General features: G+C 38.5%; 1 protein-coding gene across 2 annotated transcripts in view; it reads left to right on the top strand.

The window, feature by feature from the left end:
* Nucleotides 1–27,500, top strand: part of Elp4 (elongator acetyltransferase complex subunit 4) — a 205,392-nt gene that overhangs the window by 153,715 nt on the left and 24,177 nt on the right. Inside the window, exon 10 of one of the 2 annotated variants that reach the window (XM_055599359.1) lies at nt 23,260–23,468. The exons of the other annotated variant lie outside the window; for it this stretch is intronic. Within the exon in view, the coding sequence (XP_055455334.1) occupies nt 23,260–23,295 (36 nt within the window). The 3' untranslated portion in view covers nt 23,296–23,468. Of the gene's footprint in view, nt 1–23,259; nt 23,469–27,500 lie in introns of those variants that run through there. 2 annotated transcript variants of the gene reach the window in all.

A 27,500-nucleotide genomic window follows, 5' to 3' on the forward strand; every position in this document is an offset into this window, starting at 1 on the left:
GAAGTGAAGTTATACTGACAAGTTCTTCACCAATTTTTGTTCAAGTAATTGGATAATTACCTAGTAATAGAAGAGACTGAAGAGAAGAGCTAGGCACAGAACTGCACCAACTGTGGTTGCAGTTCCTGTGACTGTGAGTCAAACCTTTGAGACAAATCATTGTAATTAACACAGTCTTGCTGTTGGAAGATCTGCAGCTCTAAGCTCACATGTAAACAGCCCCATCTCCATTTCAAATCCCACTCACCCTGTTGCAATCATAGCGATGGCTTTTGATTACTTTTTTCTTCTCTTTGACCATGTCAGTATACCCCTGCTTCCTTCACGTATGGAGTCATGGAAGACCATTATTGTCTGCCCAATCTCAAATCATTTGGCAGTTCTTCATGTTATTGTCTTTGAATTGTGCTGACCTACTGGCTCAGTCATACACTCTAGCACCCTTGAGCCATAAAAACTAAAAGGTTGAAAGGTGAGAAGGAATGAAATTTTAGAGATCTGTAAGTTCTCTAGTAAAACTTAGCTCATTGAGAAATTTATATAAGTGAGAGGAGAATAACCAACCAATTGCTTGTTCAGTAGCACAAATGAACAATAAAATGGCTTCTGAAACATCCACCAATGGCTGTCACTTCCACAGTAGAATCTGTCCTGGTAAAAATCAAGCAGCAGAGCTGGGAAGAAAAGTTGGAGAGAGTGCCAGGGCCAGAGCAGATTTGCACTGCAAGATAAGGCAAAGGGGAGCTAAGTGCCAAGCAGCAGATGGGATGAAGTCAGGTCCTCCTTGCTCTCTTGCCCAGCAGCAGAAGCCATGTCCAGGGAGTTTACGGTGGTGGGGCAGGGGAGGGGCTGCTCTTCTTTGCCCACAAGGCCCCATCAGTCAGGTGACTCCTAGGGGCTCCTTGCTTCCCACTTTGTGTCACAGGTTTTGATACTTATCTGCGACAGCTTTGGAAACTGACTCATATTTTGGTTAAGACTTTCTCTTCCAAGTATATCAGCAGTCATTGTTTGTGTGGCTGGTGTTGTTGTGTGGAAAGCTATACTCTGGACTAGGCTAAATCACTGGCCTCCCTTCAGCAATTGTAAGTAGGTCCTGAAGTTCCCGTCGCATGGCTTTGGTGTGTAACTGGGTGTAAATCTAGTCTGATGCCAGAGTGCCTTATGCCGGTAGGTTCTTCCATATCTTGAAATGGCTATTAACCTGTTGCCATTAAGAAATCATCAGATCATGGTCTATAATAGGGTGTAGCTACATTCATCATTTGTATTATAAAATGCTCTTTTTTTTTTGTAAACTACTTGATTTCCCCTCCCCCCCAAAAAAATCTGTTTTTTAAACTGCATTCACCTCCTGATTTTCCCTTCAACCCATGCTGCTGCCTCCCAGCTCCCCAGCTAGAATCTGGATCGGTTTTCCTTCATTCAGCACACTTTTGAACAAGTAACAAGTCTTGTGGGGAATTCTGTGGATAGCAGATTCAAAGTTGGCAGACCCTGGGGACAATCAATCAAAAAATAGGAGGGAGCAAATAATGAAATGGCTCAATTGAGAAGTCTGCTGAAAACCATAATGTGATGATGAAACTAAAATCATGTAACTAGGTTCATGATACTACTATTTTTTGTTCTTATATTATTTTATCAGGCTTGATCTATCTGTATACTTTAAATAATTGGCAGTAACATGTCAGCACCTCTAATGCTAGTTTTCACTGCTTACTCCCTAATCCCATAGCTCTCTCCATGTATCCAGCGTAGCCTGGGAACAGCCCATTGCAAACAAGTTCAGCAGCCTTTATCATGGATGATTTAAATTGTGGCTGGAAATTATTTTTTAATTTATATTATTTCTATGTTACAAATATGCATAGTTTTTAAATGTCTGAATGATTAAATTGTTCCTTAGATAAAAAAAAATTAAGGCATTATTTTTGCTTTCATTTGTTTTATATTTTCATTCATTCACCCAAAGGATTAATGATTAAGACTGAAGAATTCAGAAAGGAGGCAGTCTATTTTCTCTTATATATAAAAGAGAGTGGTGATCTCAGAAATATTGAGCTCATACGAGTATTTTATATAAGAAGTACTTGTTGCCTAAGCCTAAAAACATGAGTTTGGGTTCCCAGAGCCCACATAAAAGCCAGACACAGCAGCCTCTTATCTTTCACCTTGTACTGGGAGGACAGAGACAGGTGAAATCGTGTCGCTTTCTGGCCAGTCAGGAGCTTCAAGTTCATGGAGAAACCATGTCTCAGAAAATATGGTGGAGAACAATAGAGGAAGCCCCCTCACCTGAACATCTGTTCTGTTCTTGGTGTGTGCTTAAACACTTCTTGAAAAGACTGGACTAGAACAGAGCATGGGAAGAAGGGGGACTAGCCATCAGCATCTATCTTACTGCCCACTTTATTGTCTTTTCCCCCATCCTTATTAAAAGTGAGATCATGGTTCTTTAAATAAATGCTAATGTTGAGTGTAAGCATTTCGTTTTAATCATAATTGCTATTTTCAAGAGTTGCTCATCACGTGAAGAATACGAATCTACCACTCTATGCTGTTATAGTTTTATGATGACAGAAGGAATAGTTTAGACAGAGAGCAAAACCCTATAGTAAAGAATAAATGTCAAAGGCCATCACATCTTCACTGTGCTGGTGGGCGGTGGGAACCTACAATGAAGAAATTACATGATGGAGAGATGGGAGAGATAAAAATGGAGTCGTCCATGAACTGTGGAGAAAGGCAGATCTGGAGATATTACAGAACACACAACAGTGAGATCTAAACTGATGTATGCGGCCTGCACTTGCTACCTAAGGCCTAAGGTGATGGCTGCCACTGGGGCCAGTTCTGGGTGTAGCTGGAGTCTGTGTTAATGTCCACAGCCCATGTTACTACTTAAGGCCACACAGATGTTTGTGGTCTGCACTGCCCCCTGAAGCCACATTGATCTCTGTGGGCCATACTGCCACTGGGGGCCATGTTGATGTCAGTGGCCTGTGCTACCACGTGTAGCCATGGTGATGTCTGAAGTATAGGTTGCCTCCAAGGCTTTTGTCTCCTGGTAAAAAGGCCTAAGACTCAGGGCAGCCCTTGGGACTAAATAAATAAATAAATAAATAAATAAATAAATAAATAAATGGATAAATAAGTAGATAAATGAATAAATAAATAAATAAATAAATAATGAACATGCAAAGACCTTTTAATATTTCAAAGCTTAGGCCTTAGTAGAGCAAACTCTTAGTAGAGCAAACTCTCAACTAGCTCATCTAATTTAAACCATCCACCTTGCCTCAGCCCCACAGCTAGCTATACCTTCCCTGCTAGTTCTGTCTCTCTTTGTGTCACCTTGGCTAAAGGGCCTTCCTCTTTCTTATTCCCAGAGTTCCCTTCTCTCTACCCGCCTTCTACTTCCTGCCAAGCTATAGGATGTCAGCATCTTTTATTGTCCAACCAGGTATAATTTGAGAAGCAAGATTTACACAACATCATCTTGGATAGGTGAGGATTTGCTTGTAAAGCAGCAAGGATCTTGGAGGGGCAAGCAGTTAACATGTGAATACGTAGTAAGTTTTAGATAACCACAACAAGAAGCAATAAAATATTATGTTTTATATGTGTGTGTGTCCTTTTGGGGTAAATAAGATTTTACAAATGCTTAATGACTTCTGGGAAGAAATGAACAGGGTTGAAAATCATGTTTGTCAGAAGACTGGGACGATGACAACAGCGACAAGGAAAAAGACTGAAATTGGCAAGATCTGGACTAAGTAAGAGTTTTTTGCAATGGAAAAGTGCTATGTAAAATGACAAAAATTAAACTCAGAATTTCGGAATGTGAGTTGGGGTTGAGACTACACCTCAGGAATCTCAACCTGGGAAAGCATCTCAGCAGAGTGACCTGAGGGAAACAGATGAAGGTGACTCAGGCCAGGTGCAAAATGGGTAGAAGAAAAATAACAGAAATACTCTAACAGTTTTAAAAGGAAGAAATAAGGGAAGCAAGGTGTAAAATTATGAATGATACTGGAATCATGTCTGACCTTTTCCTTTCACATGTGTAGTGCTTATGGGTATATGTGTGTGTGTATGTGTGTATGCTTGTAGAGACTAGAGGTCAGTGTTAACTGTCTTCCTCTGTCATACTCCAGTTTATTTTTTGAGACAGTATTTCTGAGTGAAGACGACCTTACTGACTGGCTAGAGAGAGGGATCCATAGATCCACCTGTCTTCACCCTCACATCAGTAAGCGTGCAGATGCACAGCACCATGCCTGGCTTTTGTGCGGTGCTCACACTTATGCTGCAGGCACTTTACCACTCAGTCCTCTCCCTGAGCCTTCATTTGTGATTTTTTTCTTTTTCCTTTTTTTCTTTTTTGGATGACTAATCTTAAAGGATAGGCTGTGCCAGCATATTCCAAATGATTGCTGTGTGGTCCCAAACTGGTCAAAAGTTCCCAAGTGCAGGGAAATGATGGCCTTTAATCTCAGCACTCAGAAGCCAGAGGCAGGTAGGTCTCTGTGAGTTTGAGGCCAGCCTAAGCTACAGAATGAGCTCCAGAACAGCCAGGGCTACACAGAGAAACCTTGTCTTAAAGAGAAAAAGTTCCCAGTCAACCCCAAGAAGGTGAGGACACCTAGCATAATACAGTCTACTCTTAGAACTCTGTAGTTAAAGTGATTTGAAAGTGCCAAAGAACAAGACAAATAACCTTGTCTAACCTCTCACTTGGGCGACCATTAGGCCATGCATATCATAGGAAAATAGATTAGTGTTTTGACTTTTATATTAATATTGTATTTTTCTTGAAAACAAAAACATAACTGATAAACTCTCTTTCTGAGAAAGAAATAGTTCCTGGGTCTCTAAACTTGAACTATATCTTTTGAGGTTTGATTTGGTCAAATATTTAAAATGAATTATCTTTTTATTACAACAAAAACAGAGAACTTTAATAATTTTTTAATATTGACTTCCAAATAACTTATTGTGTAGATTCGCAATTTTATACTGTGACTTTTTCAGCCTTAAGAAACTTTAGTACCTGTGTCCATAGGTTTAGGCTTATAAGGACAAAAAGGCAGCTAGACATGGTGGCACATGCCTTTCATCCCAGGCCTCAGGAGGCAGAGGCAGATGGATCTTCAGCCTGATCTGCATTGTGAATTCCAGGACAGTTGTGGCTAAACAGAGAGAGAAACTCTGTCCCCCAACAAAAAGAAAAAGAAAAAAAGGCTTTGTGTTTCAAGAACTTTTCAACTTTAAAATAAGCACAAATAAAAGTTACCCCTCCACCTTGGGAGAATGAAAGTAGTTACACATAATAACCAATAACTAAAATTTTGTTAAATTAAGAAAGGTAGATGTTAATTACATTTTATATACAGGGAATTTTGAGGATTAAAGATAACAATTTATTGTTTCAAGCTAGCTGTCGTATAGAAGGAAAAAAATTGGGAAAATCGAATCTTGTTCTTTCTGAGTATGCATTCCTCCTTACAGGAGTAAAAGATAAAATAACCACTTTCATTGAATATCAAAAGACTTCCTTTGTTTATGAATTATCCCCCAACTTATCACAAGACCTAGCAACAAAAGCTATTGTATTCCCTTTCATTCTTGGACCTAGGTCTCTTCTTTCTACATAATTATTAGTGTCAGTGTATGTAGTGAATATATCTGTCTTGTCTTTATACTTTTAGAAATTATGCCCACTTAAATAATAAAGTGGCTGATTCATGAAAGACAGTGACTCGCTGTTGTTACAAGGCAGGTGATGGCAGAGAGTAAAGCTTCAGCCTCTTTGCAGCACAAATGCTACACAGTAGCCCACATTCAGAGCAGGAGCCCCATATGCACATCTGCCAGATAGCAGATTGGGTAGCTGAGGGTACACAGAGTCTAATTCATACACCTACGGTATATTTTTCATTGAAGAAACACATCCATCTAAAAAGATAGTACTGATAATTTTAAATGAGGCATGAAATACTGCTATGATACTACTTTTTTAATTTACAAGAAAAGCTTTTAAAGGAAACAGGCGTTACCTGCAACAATAGACTGCTGATCAAAGTTTCAGTAGTCATTTGCCAGCTGGATGTGGACACATGTGGGTAGTCCCAGCACATGGAAGGCTTAAGTAAGAGGCTTTCTAATCTAGACCTTTCTGGGCAGGATTCTGACACAACTTTATACTGAAAAATTAAAATCCAAAATGAAATAAAAATTCTTGGTTTTATCATTTCTTTTATGTTGCATTGGTTGTGTCAATAATTTATAAATATATGCATATATATCAACTTTAAAGAGTTAGGTTTGAGGTTTTCAGATTGACATTTTTTTGTTTACTAGAATCGTATAAATAGAGTTTTTTAGTGCTCACACTGAAAATTCTTCTAATAGTAAAGAAAACTGTATTAAAAATACAGAGGAAAGAGTGGTTTCCTCAGAGGACAGAACTAGAAAGTTAAAAATTGAGGACACTCTTTGTTTTTGGTTTATGTATGTATTTATAACATTTAATATTAGTAATTGTAAACATCTTACTGCTAAAATTTTTTAAATTTCATAAAAGTTTCCTTTAAACATATAATGATAGCATATAATTAACAGTAGGCATATATAGTTTTGTTTTTAAAATTCAAATATTTTAAACACATAAATACCATTCTAAAAGCTTTTGCATACCCATCACTTAAATTAAAACAAACATTAACATTTTAGGAAAGAAAAATTCTTGAAAACTGTATCCCAAAAGTTGACTTGTTAATCAATAGTAAACCTGTCTGTCCTGCCTGGGCCACTGCTGGTGTAAAAAGTAGCATATGCTGCAGAAGCTCTAAGGCTCTCCCCAGTCTCCGCTGCCCAACAGCTGTAACCATAGGTTGCTGGGCAATGGGCAACACAGCAAACCCAGCTCCCTTCACTTGTGCATGTATTTATCTAGATTAATGATGTAGACTGTCATAAACAAACATGGTATTTGTTATAGAAATAGGATGGCTAATGCATTTCAGGAAATTTTAAGATTTTCCTTAGCGCTTGTGTGTACTTTCAGTGCTTTTAACCTTGAAAGAGATATAGATTGTTTGGAAACCAAAATTAAAGGTGGATTGAAAGAGTATAATCTGATCTACTCACCTCATGATAAATCACATCCTGAATCTAGGAAGGTGAGCTGGGTTTTCTATTTGAATTGTTTCCTGGCAGAAAGAAGTTGTAGAATAATTCATTTCTATTAAAACACAGAGTAGTCTTACACATAAAAGAAGAACACCTTCTTGGTGTTCATTCTCCATCAATACAAAGAAAAACCAAAGCCAAAATGAAAAATATTTAATCCATAAAAAAAATGTAATTCTCGTTTATATTATATTACATACTTGTTCATATGTAAGGGCTAAGACAATTGTAAGTGCACATTGTGTAAAAGCAATTTTATAAGGTTGGATGTCTATTGCCAGTTAAAGTGGCAGTGTGCATCATATTAACAGTCAGTACAAGGGCTACGAGGGCTCGGAAGAGATTGTTTCCACAATTAGGGTCTATGTGCTCCTAGCAATAAAAGATACATACATACAGATAGGAGTCCATTTCTTCAAGCTCCACACAACAAGCATGCTACAAAAATAAAGTGAAATAGTACATTAATATTTGTTTTGAGTGAACTGTACATCACCCTTGATGCACAGGCTAATTAAGGCTTTAGATCACAAAAAACTATTGTTAAATTCTTCTGTTCTTTTGTTTGATTATAATGGTGATCAGTGGGAAAAGCTGGGAGTCTTTTTGTATGAAAAAGTGCTTGAACTAGTTAATGAGTTGACATTTTTCTACTATAAAACAAAAACTGACCACTATCCTTATATGTTCAGCCATTTCTATCAAAAGACCAATGAAGTTATTTAAACTTAACTTACTGTTTGTAAATAAACTTGAGGAACCTTATATTGAATGTTCTTTCTTAACATTTTTCTGTTTCTTCTATCTTGTCTACATATAATTCACATTGACTAGAGTATCATTAGTTTGGCTGAGGTTTGTCTACCTTCAGGCAGTTTTATGGCCATTGTTCAAAGAGATTTCATTATTAAATACCCAACTAAAGGGAAACCAGCCTAATAGCAAGATATTAGAATAAGAAGCCCCATATCTTTTTTCCTACCCAATCCAACATCAGTGTATGTGTAATCCCCTTCAGTAAAAATCCAGAAATCAGTTAAGGGGGTTCCAAGAAAAGACAAACACAACCACATCTGGACCGCTAGGAAAATTCGCACATCCTCTTGTCAGAGCCCTTTCAGATAGTTCAACTCATTTATATCGCTACAGTAAAACACCAGATTGTATAATCCATAAACGGTTGACGTTTCTTTGTCATTTCTAACTGTTCTGGAGGTTGTGAAAGGCTGCTAGGAGATTCAGTGTCTGTTGGAGATCCCCTCCTCATCAGTTGTTCTATCTAAGTATCTAATATATCAGAAGGGATGGAAGTGTCAAAAGCACTCCTTACAGCCCCGGGCCTTTTATTATGGTACTGCTCTCCTTCAAAAGAGTAGGCTGTCATAATTTAGTCACCTCTCATATTATTAATAAGTAGGACCCTACTTAATATTATTTTCTTTGTGATTACATCAACATGAATTTTAGAGAGCATGTCAATTCCTGAAAAGACTTCCAGCTACTTGATTCTCTCTGGGAAGGAAAGAGAAGAATGTTAGGACTTCCGGGAGTTGCTGCCCAAAGGACTGCTTTCTTTGTTGCTTCTGTTGGAGTATTGAAGGACTTTGCATGGACCAGGCACATGAGAACCAAGAGACCTGTGAGAAAGCCGACATGGGACGATGTAGCTTGGTGGCCTCTAGGAAAGAGAAGACTGGAAAACACACCCATCATTTCAGCTTTTGGGAGGGCCAGCAAGTTTCTTTATAGCCTGACTTGAGAACCAAGAATACCCTAGATGCCCAGGAACCACGGAGAGAGAGGAAGCGGGAGAGGGGCCAGGTTGTCTTCTGCTGCTTGAAAGGACCTGAGTTATAGTCAAAAGACACCAGGGAGGGGAAGAAATAACAAAAAGAAACCAGGCAACCTCTCCAATCGAGAAATCTAATGGCATAAAAAAAAAAAAAAAAAATGTGGTAAGTCCCAGAACCCTTGCTGGACTGGTTGGTAAAAGTCTCTTCTTCTACAAGCCTGTCTGAAAAGACTGTAAGAGACAGCTGTTTTTTTTCAAATGTGTGAATGCCAACACAAGTTATAAGGAGTATAAAGAAATAGGGTCCAGCCTGATCAAAGGAACAAACCAAATCTCTAGAAACAAACTTATAATAATAATATAAATACAATTGAAATATGTAAATTACCAAGAAAGATTTCAAAATATCACAGAAGTATTTAGCAACCTTGGGAAATGAAAATAAGAATTTCAACAAAAAAATAGAAAACAAAAAAGAACATAAACTGATTTTGGAGTGGAAGTATTCAAGAACTGAAATCAAAATTTCAGTCGTAGGCTTGACAGCAGAGCTGGTGACGCCAAAGAAAGAATCAGTGAACTAGAAGAGATGCCGCTTGAAATTACCCAGCCAAAGGAGCCAATTAGGAGTGAATAAAGCCAAAGGAATTTTGAACTTTTCATTGCAAACTGTCACAAGAGACCAAAAGAAAGGTTGTTGTACGACAACAACAAAATTTTACCAAAAAGGTAGAAATACGTTTGCACCAGTGCATGAAACAGACATCGATAGAACTGAATTAGACGGGAAACAAAATAGTAGGCTTTTTCATCAGTGGGTAGATTATCCGAACAGAAGGTCAACAAGGAAAAAAGACTTGAGCAGAACACAGAGACCTACTAGACATGCAGAACATCTCACCCAACTGCAGCAATCCATGTTCTTCTCAAGCGTAAATGAAGCATCTCATGGGGTCACATGTGCAGTCACAAAACAAGTTTTAACAACTTTAAGTCTGAGATCATACATACCAAAGAAATATTTGATGTTAGTGGATTAAAACTGCATCACTAACAGAAACAAACAGGAAAACTCATATGCAAATGACATCTTGAGACAAATAAAAGCAAAATCAAAGCCTATCAAAATAAATATCTCAAATGAACATGCTAAACACGTAGATCACTATTGTAGGAAAACAGAACCAGACTCAAAGTTAGTAGGAGGGAGGACACAGTCAAGATGTTCATTATTATAGAAAAGAATGAAATTAAAGATGGGAAAATACTAAGATGTTTTGAAAACTTCAACAAACTGCCAAAACTTTAGCTAAACTAAGGAAAAAAAGACTCAAGTAGATATAATCAAGAATGAAAGAGGAGGCATTACAACTGATACTACAGAAGAAAAGAATTAGAAAAAGGACAAACCAAATATTGTTTGATTTAAAAGTGAACTCACAGAAATATTTAACCTAGTGAAACTGAATTATGAAGAATTTAAAAGTCTGAATAGTTACAGCTACTCAGGAGATTCCAGCAGTCAGTCATAAAAAAAAAAAAAAAAAAAGGTGTTGCAACAAAGGAACTCCCAGGAGCAGATGGCTTCACTGGTGAATTCTACCAACATTTTGAAAAGAATTAATGCCAATTCTTCTCAGACTCTTCCAAATAAAAATGAAGAAGAGGGAACACATCCAAATTTATTTTATGAGGCCAACATTACTCTAAAAGCAAAGCCAGAAAAACATGCCACCAAAAAAAAAAAGATTTATCTCTGGCAATATAGATGCAAAAATGTTCATTAAAAAAAAAAAAAACCTCAGTTCAACAGCACATGAAAGGGGTTATATACTATTACCAATGTATCCCTAATATACAGACATTCCACCATACAAAAATCAGTGTGGCATGCAACAGTGACTAATCTCATTTGACAAAATTAAACATTTTTGTTTGCGTTGGGTTGGCTTCATCTTTTTGAGTCAGAATCTTGCTATGTATCCCTAACTAGCCTAGGATTCACCATGTAGCCCAGACTAGCTTTGAATTCCTAGAGACGTCTTGCCTCTGCTTCCTGAATGCTAGCATAATACACACATACTAACATTCCTGTTTTCATGAAGTAAGTAATAACCTATGGGTAGAAGGAAATTACATCAACATAAAAATATCGTACAGACCACACTTGATGATGAATATCTTTAATCCCAGCACTTGGGAGGCAGAGGCAGGTGATTCTCTGTGTGTTCAAGGCCTTCCAGGTCTATATAAGGAGCCAGGACAGCCAGGGCTCCATAGAGAGACACCACCCCCATCTCAAAAACAAAACAAAGCAAAATATTGAATCCAGCATAACCAATGAAAGGTTGAAAGCTTTTCAGGAGCAAGCCAGGGACACTTGTCACCTCCATTCAACATAAAACTGGAAGCCATAGTCAGAACAATTGGGAAAGAAAAATACATGCATAAAAGGTATCTGCATCAAACAATGTTGTCTCTGCTTGAAATGGCATGATATATGTAAAAGTCTACCTTTTACCTGTACATACATACACTATACAAACAGAACTACTATGAGTATCAGTGTCTCAGGATTAAGGCAGACATCATACAAAACTTAGCGGTATTTCTGTATACCACTATAGAGTGATCAAAAAATTTTAAGAAGTAATTCCAACTATAAGGCATCAAAGTTTTGAAAATATTTAGTAATAAAGTTAACAAAGGAGGCAAAAGAATTGTCCACAGGAAACTACAAAACTGCAAAAAGAAAGTAAAACAGGAGTAAATGAAGGAAAATCTTAAGTCAATAGATTTGAAGATTTACAATTTTTTTTAAAACATGCTGCTCAATACTCATCAGACTCAACAGAATCCTGATCAAAATTCCAGTAGAAAAATAGTTGGGATAATGCTAAAACTTCATGTGAAGGAATTAGTAAGAAGAAAAGGAAGAAACAGCTGGAGGCCTCAGATTTTCTGATTTAAAAGGCTATTACAAAGATATGGCAACCAAAACAGTGTTGTACCAGCATCAAGGCATGTATGCAGACTTAATGAAACAAAAGAAAAAGCCAAGAAGTCACACTTATATAGTCAGATGGTCCTTGACAATGACAATGTAAGGAACATATGTCATCTTCAACTAGTGGTGTTGGGAAAACTGGATATCTACATGCAAGAGTGAAGTTGGTCTATAGTATACACTGTATAAAAAAATGAACATGGAGGTCGGTAAGAGACTTAACCTTGAGGCCTGAGTCTGTAAACTTTCTGAAAGAAAACACTAGACAAAAGCTTCATGGCCGTGACTTAAAGGATATTTTGTCAAAAATATAGGCAACAATGCTGGCATGATGACGCTGGCAAACACCCGGAACCCCAACGCTCATGAGATGGAGGTAGGAGGATCGAAAGTTTGGAGCCCAGATTTCTTAATTCTATTGCTCTCCTTGTGGAGCTCCTGTCCCCTCCAGGTCTCTCCATCTCCCTCCTCCCCAACAAGATTACATGCCTCTGCCCTAAGCGTGGCCATGAGTCTCAGCATCTCCTGATAGGCTAGGATCAGATGGAAGGGTGGAGGACCTTCCCTATCAGTGGACTTGGAGAGGAGCAGGGAGGAGATGAGTGAGGGAGGGTGGGATTAGTAGGGAATGAGGGAGTGGGATACAGCGTGAATAAACTGTGATTAATATAAAAAAATAAAAATTTAAATTAAAAAAAAGTTTGAAGCCAGCCTTAGCTTCATAGGAAGACTCTAGGGGTAGGCTTAGGGATCTAGGTAGTGCTTCCCTAACATGCCTAAGGCACAGGGTTCCATCCCCAGAACTGTTTATAAGTAAGTAGATGGATAGATAAATAAATGAATAGGCAGCAGGAAGCTAAAGAGATAGCTCAGCAGTTAAGAGCGAGCTCGGACTGTTCTTCCAGAGGACCCAGGTTTGATTTCCAGCATCCATATTGTATGTATCTCACAGTTGTCTGTATCTCCTGCGCCCTCTTCTGGCTTCTGCAGGCACCAGGCATGCATGTGGTCCACAGACACACATGCAGGCAAACAAATAAAAACAGAAATTAAAAACATTTTTAGAAGCACAAACAATAAAAGCAAAAATAAGCAAATGGAACTACATCAGATTAAATATCCCTCATTGCTGAAAAAAATGAAAAAAAAACATCTAGGCAAATGAGAAAATATTTGCAAGTCACATAGATGATAAAGGGTTAATATCCAAAATATGTGGAGAATCCCCAAAACTACATAATAACAAAAAGATAAATTACCAAATTTAAAAATGGGCAGAGACAACACCTGCCTGGTATGTGCTCTATCCCCAGAACTGCTCAAAAGAGAATGAGGAGAAGGAATTTAGTAGAACTTTCTCCAAAGAAGAGCAAAGAATGCATACAGATCACCAACGGAAATAATGAGCCCTTTGTGCACTATTGTAGGAATGTTAACATTTGTGTGAATTATAGTAATCAGTGTGTTTGGACCTCAAGAGGGAAAAATAGAACTTCTATGTGATACTCACAACCCCACTTTTAGGAGTATTTTACTGAAAGAATGAAATCAGGATCTCAAAGAGATCCTTGCACTCCATGCTTGTTACAGAATTACTAACAGCAGCCAGGGGTTGGAAATAACTCAAGGGTCTGTGAACAGAAACAAAATTGTCGTGGTACATTCTAGAATGTGACTGTCATATGTGGTACAATTGAGTGCCTGTGAGAACACAGTGCTAAATGAAAAAATTGAGTTACAGACAGTACTACCTGATTCTACCCATAAGATGTTTTTTTTTTAAATTTTAATTTTATTTTATTTTTAATTACACTTTATTTACTTTGTATCCCCCTCTATCTCTCACAGCTCCATACTCCCTTCCCAATCCCTCCCTTCCTCCACCTTCTCCACGCATGCCCCTCCCCAAGTCCACTGATAGGGGAGAGTTTCTTTTTCTTCCTTCTGATCCTAGTCTGTTAGGTCTCATCAGGAGTGGCTGCATTGTCTTTCTCTGTGGCCTGGTAAGGCTGCTCCCCCCTCAGGGGGAGGTGATCAAAGAGCAGGCTAATCAGTTCATGTCAGAAGCAGTCCCTGTTCCCATTACTATGGAACCTACTTGGACACTGAACTGCCATGGGCTACATCTGTACAGAGGTTCTAGGTTATATCCATGAATGGTACTTGGTTGGAATATGAGTCTCAGGAAAGACCCCTGTGTTCAAATTTTTTGGTTCTGTTGCTCTCCTTGTGGACCTCCTGTCCTCTCCAGATCTTACTATTTCCCACTTCTTTCATGGGGAACAGAGCTAAACAGAGAATTCTTGATAGAGGAATATCAAATGGCAGAGAAACACTTAAAGAAATGCTCAAAGTCATTAGCCATCAGGAAATGCAAATCAAAACCACCCTGAGATTTCACCTTACAGTCATCAGAATGGCCAAGATCAAAACCTCAACTGACAACACATGCTGGAGAGGTTGTGGAGAAAGGGGAACCCTCCTCCACTGCTGGTGGGAATGTAAACTTGTACAACCACTCTGGAAATCAATCTGGACAACTAGGAATAGTGCTTCCTCAAGATCCAGCTATACCACTCCTAGGCATATATCCAAAAGAGGCTCAAGTACACAATAAGGACATTTGCTCAACCATGTTTGTAGCAGCTTTATTTGTAATAGCCAGAAGCTGGAAACAACCCAGATGCCCCTCAACTGAAGAATGGATACAGAAATTGTGGTACATCTACACAATGAAATATTGCTCAGCAATGAAAAACAAGGAAATTGTGAAATTTGCAGGTAAATGGTGGGACCTGGAAGGGATCATCCTGAGTGAGCTATCCCAGAAGCAGAAAGACACACACGGTATATAATCACTCATATAGACATATAATATAGGATAAACCTACTACAATCTGTACACCTAAAGAAACTAATCTAGAGGGAGGACTCTGGCTAAAATGTGCAATCCCCATTGTGAAAGGCAAAGAGGATGGACATCAGAAGAAGAAAACAGGAAACATGTTAGGAGCCTCCCACAGAGGGCCTCTGAAGGCTCTGCCCTGCAGGCTATCAAAGCAGATGTTGAGACTTATGGCCAAACTTTGGGCAGAATGCAGGGAATCTTACTCATAAGATGTTAAAACACACACACACACACACACACACACACACACACACACACACACACGAAAAGAGCCAGGTGGAGCACACTTTTAATCCCAGCATCTTTAGGGAGTCAGGCAAGAGGATTGCTGTGAGTTCAAGGCCAGCCTGGTCTACAAAGTTCAGGACACACAGAGATACACAGAAAAACCCTGTTTTGAAAAAAAAAAAAAGAAAAGAAAAAAGACAGACTCATCAAAGCAGAGGAAGACTTCATTGCCAGGGGTTGAGGGAAGGGAAAATAAAAAATGACTTCTTAGCATGGTTAAAGATAGGCAAATTGAAAAAGTTCTGGAGACCTGTATACAATGCTGTGCTCAAGGTTAACAATCATACACACTTCATTTATTGAGGGTGGGTCTTGTTTCCAAGCAGGAAACTCAAGTTGTCTTGAACTTATATGCAAACATTTTCATCACAAAGGACAGAAGTGTTCTAAGACATGTTTGTACTGAAAGGAGTAACATCAGTGAAAGTTGTCCTAATAAAGGCATTTAAGATTCTGAACCTGATGATTTTTGAAAAATAAACACTATTACTATAAACACTGTTACACTGAAACACACTAAGTTAGCTTAGATGTTTATTTTCAAGCTGTGAAATTGCTATTTATTTTAAGTATCAGGAATTCTCTGTTTTTATAACACCTCACTGTGATTGGTTCTGTCATAGAGGTATTTCAAGTATGATTTTCTTATAGTAAACCCACAGAATCTGTTTTTTCTTACATGTCTAACATCTTTAAGAAACTCTACCCATCTTTCTTGTTGGTATCCAAGGTCATTAATAATGAAAAGCTATTGTAACTAGAACCTACTGCATTTGTGTTTGGTGGTTTTATTTTACTAATGATTCATTTTGTTGATTCTCACTAAATTCATGGTAGATCACTATGATTTTAAAACCAAAACAGATTTCTTAAGTTAAAGTGAATAATACTAAAATACCATCTTACTCATTAACACCATAGGTTATATTTGTGGCCTCCTACACTTTCCATTCCCTCTGTACATAATTGCCAGAGTATAAGTAAATCCACAATCTGCATGACCAATGTCACCCTTTCCATTTAGACCACATAACCAATGCATATTTTTTCAGTGTTTACTCAGAGCCCCTATTAGCTCAACCACCACTTCAATTCTGAAAATGAACATCAATTTTTTCCTTTCCAGCTTCACTGACAGGCTTTGCTCTGAGGCTCTGGAACAGCAAACATGGTTGCCAAGAGAACTTTTAAGAAAGCCAGTTACCATGTCTTGTAGGTCTATATAAGCGAGTATATACCAAGTTTGTCTTTCTCCTTCTGGGATACTTCACTCAGAATGATCTTTTCTAGATCCCACCACTTGCCTGCAAATTTCATGATTTCCTCCTTTTTGATTGCTGAGTAGTATTCCATTGTGTAAAAATACCACAATTTCTGTATCCATTCCTCCGTTGATGGACATCTGGGTTGTTTCCAAGTTCTGGCTATTACAAATAAAGCTGCTACGAACATGGTTGAACAAATGTCTTTGTTGTGTACTTGAGCAAATTTTGGGTATATACCTAGGAGTGGTATAGCTGGGTCTTGAGGTAGCACTACTCCTAGTTGTCTGAGAAAGCGCCAGATTGACTTCCAGAGTGGTTGAACCAGTTTACATTCCCGCCAGCAATGGAGGAAATCTACACACCTAAAGAAGATAATCAAGAAAGTGGACACAGGCGAAGGTGATTAATCCTCATTTAGAAAGACAAATGGGATGTGCATTGAACTTATGACAGGAGTCTACCACAAAAGGCATCTGAAAGACTCTACCTAGCAGTGTTTCAAAGCAGACACTAAGACTCATAACCAAACCCTCGGCAGAGTGCAGGGAATCATATGAAAGAAGGGAAGTTAGTATGATATGGAAAGGATAGGAGCTCTACAAGGACCAAATATATCTGGGCACATGGTCTTTTCTGAGACTGACACTCAACCAAGGACCATCTATGGATATAACCTAGAACTTCTGCTCGGATGTGGCCTGTGGTAGCTCAGTAACCAAGTAGTTTTCCAAAGTAAGGGGAACAGGGACTATTTCTAACAGGATCTCAAGGGCAGGCTGTTTGACACCCCCCCCCCCAGGGGAGGAGCAGTCTGTTAGGCCACAGAGGAGGACTTTGCAGCCAGCCCTGAAGATACCTGATAAAACAGGGTCAGATGAAAGGGGAGGAGGTCCTCCCCTATCAGGGGACTTGGAAAGGGGCAGGGAGGAGACCAGGGAGGGAGTGTGGGGTTGGGGAGGGAATGAGGGAGTGGGATACAGCTGGGACACAGAGTTAACAAAATGTAACTAAAAATAAAAATTAAAAAAAAATAAAAAAATAAAAAAAAAAGAAAGCCAGTTACATCCAGAGGATATGTGCTAGGAAAAGGCATATGACACTGCCTCTGAAATCTATACAGAACCATCTGATTTGGCTCTCTGACCTAATGTTAACCAAGTAATCTCCAGAGCCATAATTAATTTTCACTTAGGAGGCCTTAGTCTATGGCTGGGAAAAGATGATTTCCCCTCTCAAATTGTTCCAGTAACGCTTCCATGTACCATAAAACTGTTGGCATGATTTAGTCCCAGAGGATAGGTTTTTGTTTGGCATCCTAAGGAATTTTGATATATTTAAGAAGGTGAGAAGTACACATTGGCATCATTTAAACAACATAAGTCTAAACCCAATTGGCTTTTACATGCCAAAGATGTGGAATGTGCCAACTGTTTAGTACTACATGCTAACTGTTCAACTCTGTACGTGAATTTCAGCAAAATGGTTTGCTGTATTGTATCCGGAGCTGCTTAGATGCAGTTATATCCTAGGGTGCCTTACTGACAGACATGGGTGTCGATAGCAAGAAACAGATACCAATAATGGAAAGGTAGCCACTCTAGAGCTCTATAGAGTGAGTGTACGGAGCCTTCAGCGGTTTCTGTACTGCCAAAATCTCTCAAAGGGCACATTATCTTCTTGTAGCGCCTCAGTTTGTGTTGTCTGGAGGTCGACTGCCCTTTCTATAAGTCAGCGTATGTAACACCTGGGTATTCAGAAGGCAGAAGTGGAAGAATCGCTTGAGCTCAATCCCAGTAATAACTTAAATGTGTCATAAGAACGGGTGCTGTAAACACAGCTATTCTCACTGGAGGGGATGGGGAGCCATGCAGAGAGTTGCAACAGTGATTAAAATGATTTTTGCAAGTAACATAGGAACCAGGTAATAGAGAGTAGAGTTGGAAGATAAGTGTCAAGCCCTAAAAGCCCATTTTATACTTAGTACCAGACAACTTCCACAAAATGAGGCTAAAGCACAGCTGTTACTTAAAATTATACTTGGGTGTAGCCAACCACATCACTTTTCGTATAGGAGTTAAAACAATAATTTACAGCTGTAGATCACAAGTCCCATGAGGTAAACAGCTGATAGTAATTTTAAAACCTCCTTTTCTGAATGAGCAGGCTTCTTAATTGCATTCTTTCAGAGTGAGGGAACAGCGTCTAACTATCCAAGATCTTACAGCATAGGCTTCTGAATGACATTTACCTTAATAGACACAGAAATGAATATTATTGATGTCTTCTCTCTCAAAAAAAATTCTCTCTTCTTTCCTTAGCTTACTGAAGTAAGCAAGTTGATGTGAGACAGTCATCCAAATAATAAAACATAAAATTGTGAGGTGTTCTGTCTGATCACAGCTCAGCAAGAAAGGGTCATTTAGGTCTACAAGAGGAAGGTGCTAGACTTGGCCAAACTTAAGTGTGGTTTAATAAGGATAATTTAGGATAAAGCTATTGAAAAAGAGGCATCTTCCCAAGAGAAAAACACAACTGAAGCAAAGAGGTATAACTGCCAGTCACACACTTGCAGTCTAGATAATGGGCATGATTAAAGAAACTACTTATTGGAAAAAATAACTGATTCAAGAAATACCTTGAAAGCCGTGCAGCATACAAAAAACTGCCATGGGGTCATGGTAGTGTCTAAAAGCAGCCTCTAACACATATTAACTTAAGGTAGTACACAGCACACTGGTGAAAACAACAAAGACTTGCATGCTGTTATGTCTGAACTTATGAAAGCATCAAAAATTTAAAGGTTAGGAAGAAAAGAGACGTATGTACAAAAGACCCTTTCAATCAAAAGTTAACAAAACCTGTTTTTACAGAATAAAGTAAAATAAGATCAAAATGTCACTGACAAATACACACATGCACATGATCACCTGCACACACATGTGTCTCTTTTACAATCATGCTGGCTTCATTCTGAGATATTTTCCCGGCAACTTAGACCTAAATCTTTTATACATGTCCACACAACTGTCTGTGTGGTTTCTAATTGTAACTAGCCATTTTGTAAACACACATTATTTAACTTTTATTTCTATTCTATCTTTGGAATTTGAAAGCTTCTCCATGCCTTTAAGCTTTCTCTAGAGTGTAGCTCCAAAGAAATGAGGGATTATGAGTGAAAGAAAGATAGTCAAGAAATACTCAAAACTAATTGCATAAATTTAGCCACATAGTCATTGCTGCAACTAGAAAACTAAACTAAATAGTTGAGGGGTTTGTTTTCTTTTGTTTGTTTTTGTGGATCGTGTTGTAAACTGCTCTGCTCACTGTCAGTTTCCCAGAACCTCTATGTCTTGTGTGAGGTAGGTGAAGTGCCTCCTGGGAGCTGGCTGGCGGCTGGCTAGGGAGGCAGATAAGTAAATAGGTAGGCAGACAGTCATTCTCCAATTTTATTAATGGTACAGAGTGCTGATGGGAGCCATCCTCATCATGGGAGTACAGACCCTCAGCAGTTACAGTTAGGTTGTTTGTTTTTTTTTCTTCTAGACTGCATAGGAACTGTTTTGGGTTGTTTTGGTTTTGATTTTGATTTTGATTTTCCTGGAGCCTCTAGAAATGCAGCTGTTTCACTTTTTAGCTCTTCCTTAACTTTCTCACTCAGAGACACCTCCTTCTCCCTGTCCCAAAAGCCTTTTCCTGGGCTATTCTGAGTCTGTCCTCATCTTGCCTAAAGGTACAGTCTGACCTAGATGGCTGTGACATGCTCTTGTCCTTTCCTCAGTTCCCTTCCACAGAGATTTTCTTCCATAAAAAATTAATTAATTACATTTTTAAGAGGTGTTGTGCTCTGGATGTTGTTTTACTTGAACATTTCTACTTTCTACCCAATTTCTCAGAGTCCTAAAGGAATAAGAAATATATCCTTTCTTACTTTTGTTTCTAGTTGGGGTATCTTCCTGGTGGGTTATTTTTGTTTTGTTTTGTTTCTAGACAAAGTTCATTTAAATGTCTTCTGTTGTAAAAATAATAATGATAATAAAATAAACAATAAAATCTAGGCTTTTTATCTTTGTTTTTCTTTTCTCTACCTTTTTATTATTAATTTTTATTTTTTATATTAATCGCAGGTTATTTGCTTTGTATCCCAGCCGTAGCCCCCTCCCTCATTCCCTCCCAATCTCACCCACCCTCCCTCCTTCATCTCCTCCCTGCCCCTTTCCAAGTCCACTGCTAGGGGAGGTCCTCCTCCCCTTCCATCTGACCCTAGCTTATCAGCTATCTTCAGGACTGGCTGCCATGTCCTCCTCTGTGGCCTAGCAAGACTGTTCCTCCGGGGAGGGGCGGGGGGGGCGGGGGGAGCTAGTCTTGAGTTCATGTCAGAAATAGTTCCTGTTCCCCTTACTAGGGAAACCCACTTGGTTACTGAGCTACCATGGGCTACATCTGAGCAGGGTTTCTAGCTTATATCCATACATGGTCCTTGGTTGGAGAAACAGTCTCGTAGAGGGGCCCCGTGCCCTGATATATTTTGTCCTTGTAAAGCTCCTGTCCTCTTCCAGTCATATTAACTCCCCTTTTTATCGTATGATTCCCTGCACTCAACCAAAGGTTTGGTTATGAGTCTCCGCATCTGCTTTGATACACTGCTTGGTAGAGTCTTTCAGAGGCCCTCTTCAGTAGGCTTCTGTCCTGTTACTTGTTTTCTCCTTCTTCCCATGTCCATCCCATGAGTGAGGATCAATCATCTTACTCTGGGTCCTCTTTCTTGTTTATCTTCTTTAGGTGTACATATTTTAGTATGTTTATCCTATCTTATAGGTCTGTATAAGCGAGTATATACCATGTGTGTGTTTCTGCTCCTAGGATACCTCATTCAGGATGATCTTTTCTAGATCCCACCTTTTGCCTGTAAATTTCATGATTTCCTTGTTTTTAATTGCTGAGTAGTATTCCATTGTGTAAAAGTACCACAATTTCTGTATCCATTCCTCTGTTGATGGACATCTGGGTTGTTTCCAGGTTCTGGCTATTACGAATAAAGCTGCTACAAACATGATTGAGCAAATGTCCTTGTATACTTGAGCATATTTTGTATCCCAGCCATAACCTGGGTATAGCTGGATCTTGAAGAAGCACTATTCCTAGTTGTCTGAGAAAGCACCAGATTGATTTCCAAAGTGGTTGTACAAGTTTACATTCCCACCAGCAATGGAGGAGGGTTCCCCTTTCTCCACAACCTCTCCAGCATATGTTGTCACTTGAGATTTTAATCTTAGCCATTCTGATGGGTGTAAGGTGAAATCTCAGAGTTGTTTTGATTTCCATCTCTTTGATGGCTAAGGACGCTGAGCATCTCTTTAGGTGTTTCTCTGCCACTCTATCTTCCTCTACAGAGAATTCTCTGTTTAGCTTCATATCCCATTTTTAATTGGACTGCTTGATTTATTGCTTTTTAATTTCTTTAGTTCTTTGTATATTCTGGATATCAGCCATCTGTCACATATATATAGGCTTGATGAAGATACTTTCCCAGTCTGTAGGCTGTCATTTTGTTCTGATGACAGTGTCTTTTGCTTTACAGAAGCTTTTCAGTTTCATGAGGTCCCATTTATCGATTGTTGCTCTTAGAGCCTGTGCTGTTGGTGTTCTGTTCAGGAAGTTGTCTCCTGTGCCAATGAGTTCTAGGCTCTTCCCCACTTTCTCTTCTAACCGACTTAGTGTATCTTGGTTTTATGTTGAGGTCGTTGATCCACTTGGACTTTAGTTTTATGCAGGGTGATAAATATGGATCTATTTTAATTTTTCTGCATGTAGACATCCAGTTGGACCAGCACCATTTACTGAAGATGCTGTCTTTTTTCCATTGAATGGTTTTGGCTGCTTTGTCAAAAATCAAGTATTCATAGGTGTGTGGGTTTATTTCTGGGTCTTCTGTTCGGTTCCATTGATCCTCCTTTCTGTTTCTATGCCAATACCATGCCGTTTTTATTACTATTGCTCTGTAGTATAGCTTGAGATCAGGGATGGAGATATCTCCAGATGATCTGTTGTTTCTTATGCTCTCCCTAGGTGTTCAGCTCCCAGTCCACACTTAGTTCCCTTTATTCATGATTCACCTTTCCTTTAGGCAAATGGTGTCTACTTGAATATGCATAAAGAATATACCTTCTCTTCCATAAAGATCTCTGTAGAACTGTTTAGACTTCAGCATTTACTAACTTGTCAGAATCTTCACATATAAGATATCTTACATTATAAAGGTTGAGAGAACCAAGAAATCATAGAGAATAAACACCCTTTTCTGTATGAGTAAGTCTCTAGGTTTCTACTGTTCGTATCCTGAGTCCTCCCTTAACGCATAGTAAGATATGCATTTTTAAATGATGCCTATCTAAGATGAGTACAGTTGGCTTTGACCTCTGTTTATAATGCTGTGATAGCTAGAACCAAGACAAAGCCTCAAGTTCTTTCAACCAACAAATTCCTGCATATGCCCTACAGTATTCCTACTGGGAAACAAATTTCAGATAGCCCTTAGTAATAATCTTTCAAATCACCATCAATGTATCTTCTTCTAGCTCCATATTTTGGAAAAGTCTGGTAAAAGAGAGGGAACCAATATGTAGCCCTGGCTGGCCTGAAACTCATTATGTAGACCAGGCTAGCCTTCAATTCATAGAGATCCACCTGTCTCTGCCTTTGTGTGCTGGGATTCAAGTGTGCTATCATGCCTAGCTAGAGACTAAAATTTTAATTGAAGAATGTGAAAAGTATAGGAAACATATCTGTTGTTAACATCATACAGGGCGATGATGCATCATCCCTGGCAGATGAAACTTGAAAAGAAGACCGCATACCCAGACTTTAATGGCACTGGTAGATGTTTTTGAATGAGTCAAATGGATCAATGAACCACAGGCCTCAGGTTCTGTCTCCAGCATGATCTTCCTTCCAGTGTCAGCCAGCTTTATGTTAATAATCAGAAGATCTGATACAATGTTGCAAGTATCCATTACATCACTATCTTCCAATTGGGCAGTTCCAATGATTTGACAAAATTCCAGTGGAAAACTAAAAGAATCACCAAAAGGTATGTTTTACAGCACTATGGGCTGCCTTCAGGAATGCAGAGTTACCAAAGTCAGCATAAATCCCTGATTCATGGCTTTTCTGTTCACAGTCACCGAAAGGTTAATTCAGTGTTTACTTTCCAGAGTGTAGCTGCAGTAGAAGTCTTGGTAGGATTTAGTAATACTCCCCCGGGCTTTGGGTTGACCTCAGGAAAAACAGATTTTGAGGCAAGAGCAAAGGAGTCTAAATCTGGTGAAATGGGAAAGATCTTGGTTATAGGTTTGCTACTCTAAATTCTTTCCAAATCAGACTACAGATTTTTCTCCATTCTACGCCAGCAAACATGATGCTTTTAGTGACAGTAGTGCAGAGTGGCAGCCTATCGTTTGGGAGCTGACCAGTGTGTGTTGCTCCTCTGCCCCACCCATCCTCACAGAAGCTCGTCACCTCTCCAGTTGTTTTGAGATGACAAGGGGCAGTGGCTAATAGGCTCTTGGATTATTTCGCACCTCTTCAGCCTCATTTTCTGAAGCTGAAACACTCGTGCATTACACACGCTAAACTTGTCAGGGGTGAAGTGCCTCCAAACACCACTTGAGTGTCATTGAAAGACCCTGGCCTGAAGGGAATCCTAACAAGAGGCCTGGCCTGACTGCCCACGCCTTCCTAAGGAAACATCCTGGTTAAAAAAAAAAAAAACCTAGTTTAAAATCTCTACCCAAGAGGTAGAGATAATGGTTTATTTTATCTCTATATAAATATGTGCTGATATGTCGTATTAAACAGAAAGTAATGAAATTCTTTATTGTGAAGCATATACTAGAAGATTGAAAGTTTATTTAACTTAATGCTTTAAGTTTTAAGTCTATAGTTATGTCTTTTTTATCCTAGTCAATATAATTCCTAAAACATTTCAAGACAGTATGAAGCAATTTTATTCTTAATGTCATTGATAAACCTTATGTTTAATTTTAAGTCAAGATGTGGTTAATATTGTTGCTGTATTTCATGGTTCTGAGAACCTGCCAGCTCAACCTGTTTCCTCGGCTTCTAATTTCAGAAAGTGTCTACAGAGCCCTCCCATAGTTGAGCTTCCTACCCCTAGGTAAATTCCTCAAAGATTATCATAACATCCTGCCCTCTAATTTAATCTGTGGGTCACACTTCTGTCTGATGCTTATCACTCCAGTGATGGAGTCTGTTTGTGCTGTACAGGGAAGGGGGCCACATTTAGGAATCACGTAGATAGACTTGCAGGAACCTGGGATTATAGCACCTAGATTTTATAGATGGTAATTGTACCACATGTATCAATTCAATTAGACGATTAACCCACAAAAGTTATCAGCCTAAAAGGTTCTCTTGTTATGCATTTTTTTTTTTTGTACCCAGCACAAATTTTGTCAAGTAATGCTTATCCCATGATACTATGCAAGGTCTCACCTCATACTAAACATTTTGGATGAAAGGATTTGGCTTTGATTTTTTTCCTTCTATTACTGGTAAATTGACAAGGTGGTAAAACTTTAAATAAAAAATACATTTGAAGACATTAAATAACATACCCCTGGCATATTATATATCTGGTTGTCTAGGTGTAAGTTCAAATTCCTTGATATTTTAGTTAAATGACTCTACATGTTATGAACTGATCGTGTATGCTGGTAACTATAAAACAACAAGCAAAAGTACATTTTGCCTAGTGTGCCCACATAATATATTAGTCATTCCAGTGTCCCCATGCATATTTCCTTCTAATAGAAAAAGCAAAATTAGAGAATTTATTAACAGCTTTTTACCATTCTGAGTTTTCATGGTGGTCTGATGTATAATTAGATAGAAACCCTCCATTTAAAATTAATCCTATTCTGATTAACTAAAGACAATCATAATTAACATTACTTTACAAGGGTTAAGAAAAATGTATCATTTATAGAAATTCTAACTATCCTTTCACTTTTAAAAGGGGTTTGTCATTAAAAAAATCCGCAGTTAGAATTCACTTTCTTTATAAGCAAGCCTCTAAAACCTCTACTTCTATGCTGTGAATGCATATCTTCTCATACCACTCAGCAAAGTATAAAACAGCCTGAAGCTATGCTTTTGTGAAGTCTTGTTTGGAGACTTAAGAAAAGTGGCTCTACAGTTAGAACAATGGCTGTTCTTTAGAGGACCCAGGTTTAATTCCCAGTACCTACACAGTGGCTCACAACCATCTATAACTGTATCCAGAGAATCTAGTGTCTGTGCCCACCAGGCGTGCAGTGCACATGGTGCCAAAGATGCATGCAGATAAAACATTCATACACACAACATAAAAATATTTTTAAAAGACTTGTTTCTTACGTACCAGTAGCATTGCATTTTGTTAATGCCTCAGACTTTTAAACTAGGCTTGCTTTGTTTGAGACAGGCTCTCGGTGTACAGCTCAAACTTTTTGATCTGTGATCCTCCTGCCTCAGCCTTCTGAGCACTGGGGTTTATGTATGTCACCAAGTTTTGTGTATGTGCTTTTAATTAACCACCTGAGCAGTTGATATGGATCAGCCAAGTACCTGGGTCACCACATCAAAACGAGTGACAAATATGACTGCAGTGCTCTTTGCATAGTGCTACAGGGTTAAAAACTGGCTCTGTCTGCACGGGTACTCCAAAACCTGAGATTTCAGCACAACACTGTCTCCTCTCTTCAGTCTCTAAAAACCTCAGCTTAGAGAGCCCACACCACCACATTGCATGTAATCCTGATATTCTAGGCCCAATGGCGAGTTTTTTTTTTTTTTCCTTGTAGGCTTTTTGGTGTTTTTCAGGATGCCTCTGTGATTTAAAGGAAAATCGTTTGAAACTCTGTTTTAAAAAATTGCATTATATCTTCCTGCTGTTATTTTCTTTTCATGCATTGGCAAGTCACTTCCTTGAAATACAAATGTGTTAGTTTAAGTATGCTGCATGTTATTTAGCATGGAATTTTAAAGACATAGGGGAAATGTTTGTGCTTCAAAATGGCTTTTCACTTCATACAAGACAATATATTCTGCTTAAGTATAGTAATTCATAACAAATTTAATTTAGATGTAATTTCTCAGAACTAAAACTACTTGTAAATCCCTACACCTTGGCAACTCCTTTAAATATTCCATTTGATTCTAAACAAAAATTCAGGGCAAGTTATTTTTAACCTGTGTGCATTATGATTGTTAGAGCCAAGCTCAGGAATCCTTCTTTAGCAAAATTTTGGGGGTTTGGCCACATACAATAGTGCCTTTTCGATCCAAAATTGTCACATACTAGCTAGTCACTAATTGTTTTCAAACATGTTGCTTACTACATTCCCAGTAGTCAGCAAGCCAGGAGCAGGGAACTCAGTGGCCTGTTTCTTAATAGTTTATGAAAGCCTAGTTCTCTTAAAAATTGAGCTATGTGTTCTATTCTGTGTGATGACATTAGATGTTGGCAATTTTATCAACTCAAAGGTTATTAATATGGTACTTCGAGCTATTAAACAGTTATTTTATAGAATGATATATTCAAAATTCAATTTTAATATTTTAAATTGCAGGAATAGGATCAAAAGGAATAATGATTAGTAGACTTTGTCACTGCAATAAAGCCTCAACCTGTTATATATACAGCAGTAGCCATGTAAAATTGGTCTAGGCAGAGGTGGGTATTTCCAGTTTCAGGAAGAAATTGGATTAAAAAATACTCTACTGATATGGGCAACATAGGCTAGGGATGGGGTTCAGAAAGAATGATAGGAAGATGTATCAAAGAAAATTACAAAGAACATACGAGTCATTTAGGAAAGAAATTAGGGGAAATGATTTATTAAGCTAAACAAATAAGAAATACCTTAGTAAATAAGGACAGTTGGCATGTATGTAGGTGTGGTCTTGGGACTCTGCCACCCAGACCAGGGATTTGGGCTGTGGGGAAGGATGATGACCATCTGCTCCAAGTGACTCCTACTGGCT

The sequence above is a fragment of the Psammomys obesus genome, unplaced genomic scaffold (genome assembly GCF_907164565.1).
Source record: "Psammomys obesus unplaced genomic scaffold, mPsaObe1.curated_primary_1811, whole genome shotgun sequence".
Lineage (NCBI taxonomy): Eukaryota > Metazoa > Chordata > Mammalia > Rodentia > Muridae > Psammomys > Psammomys obesus.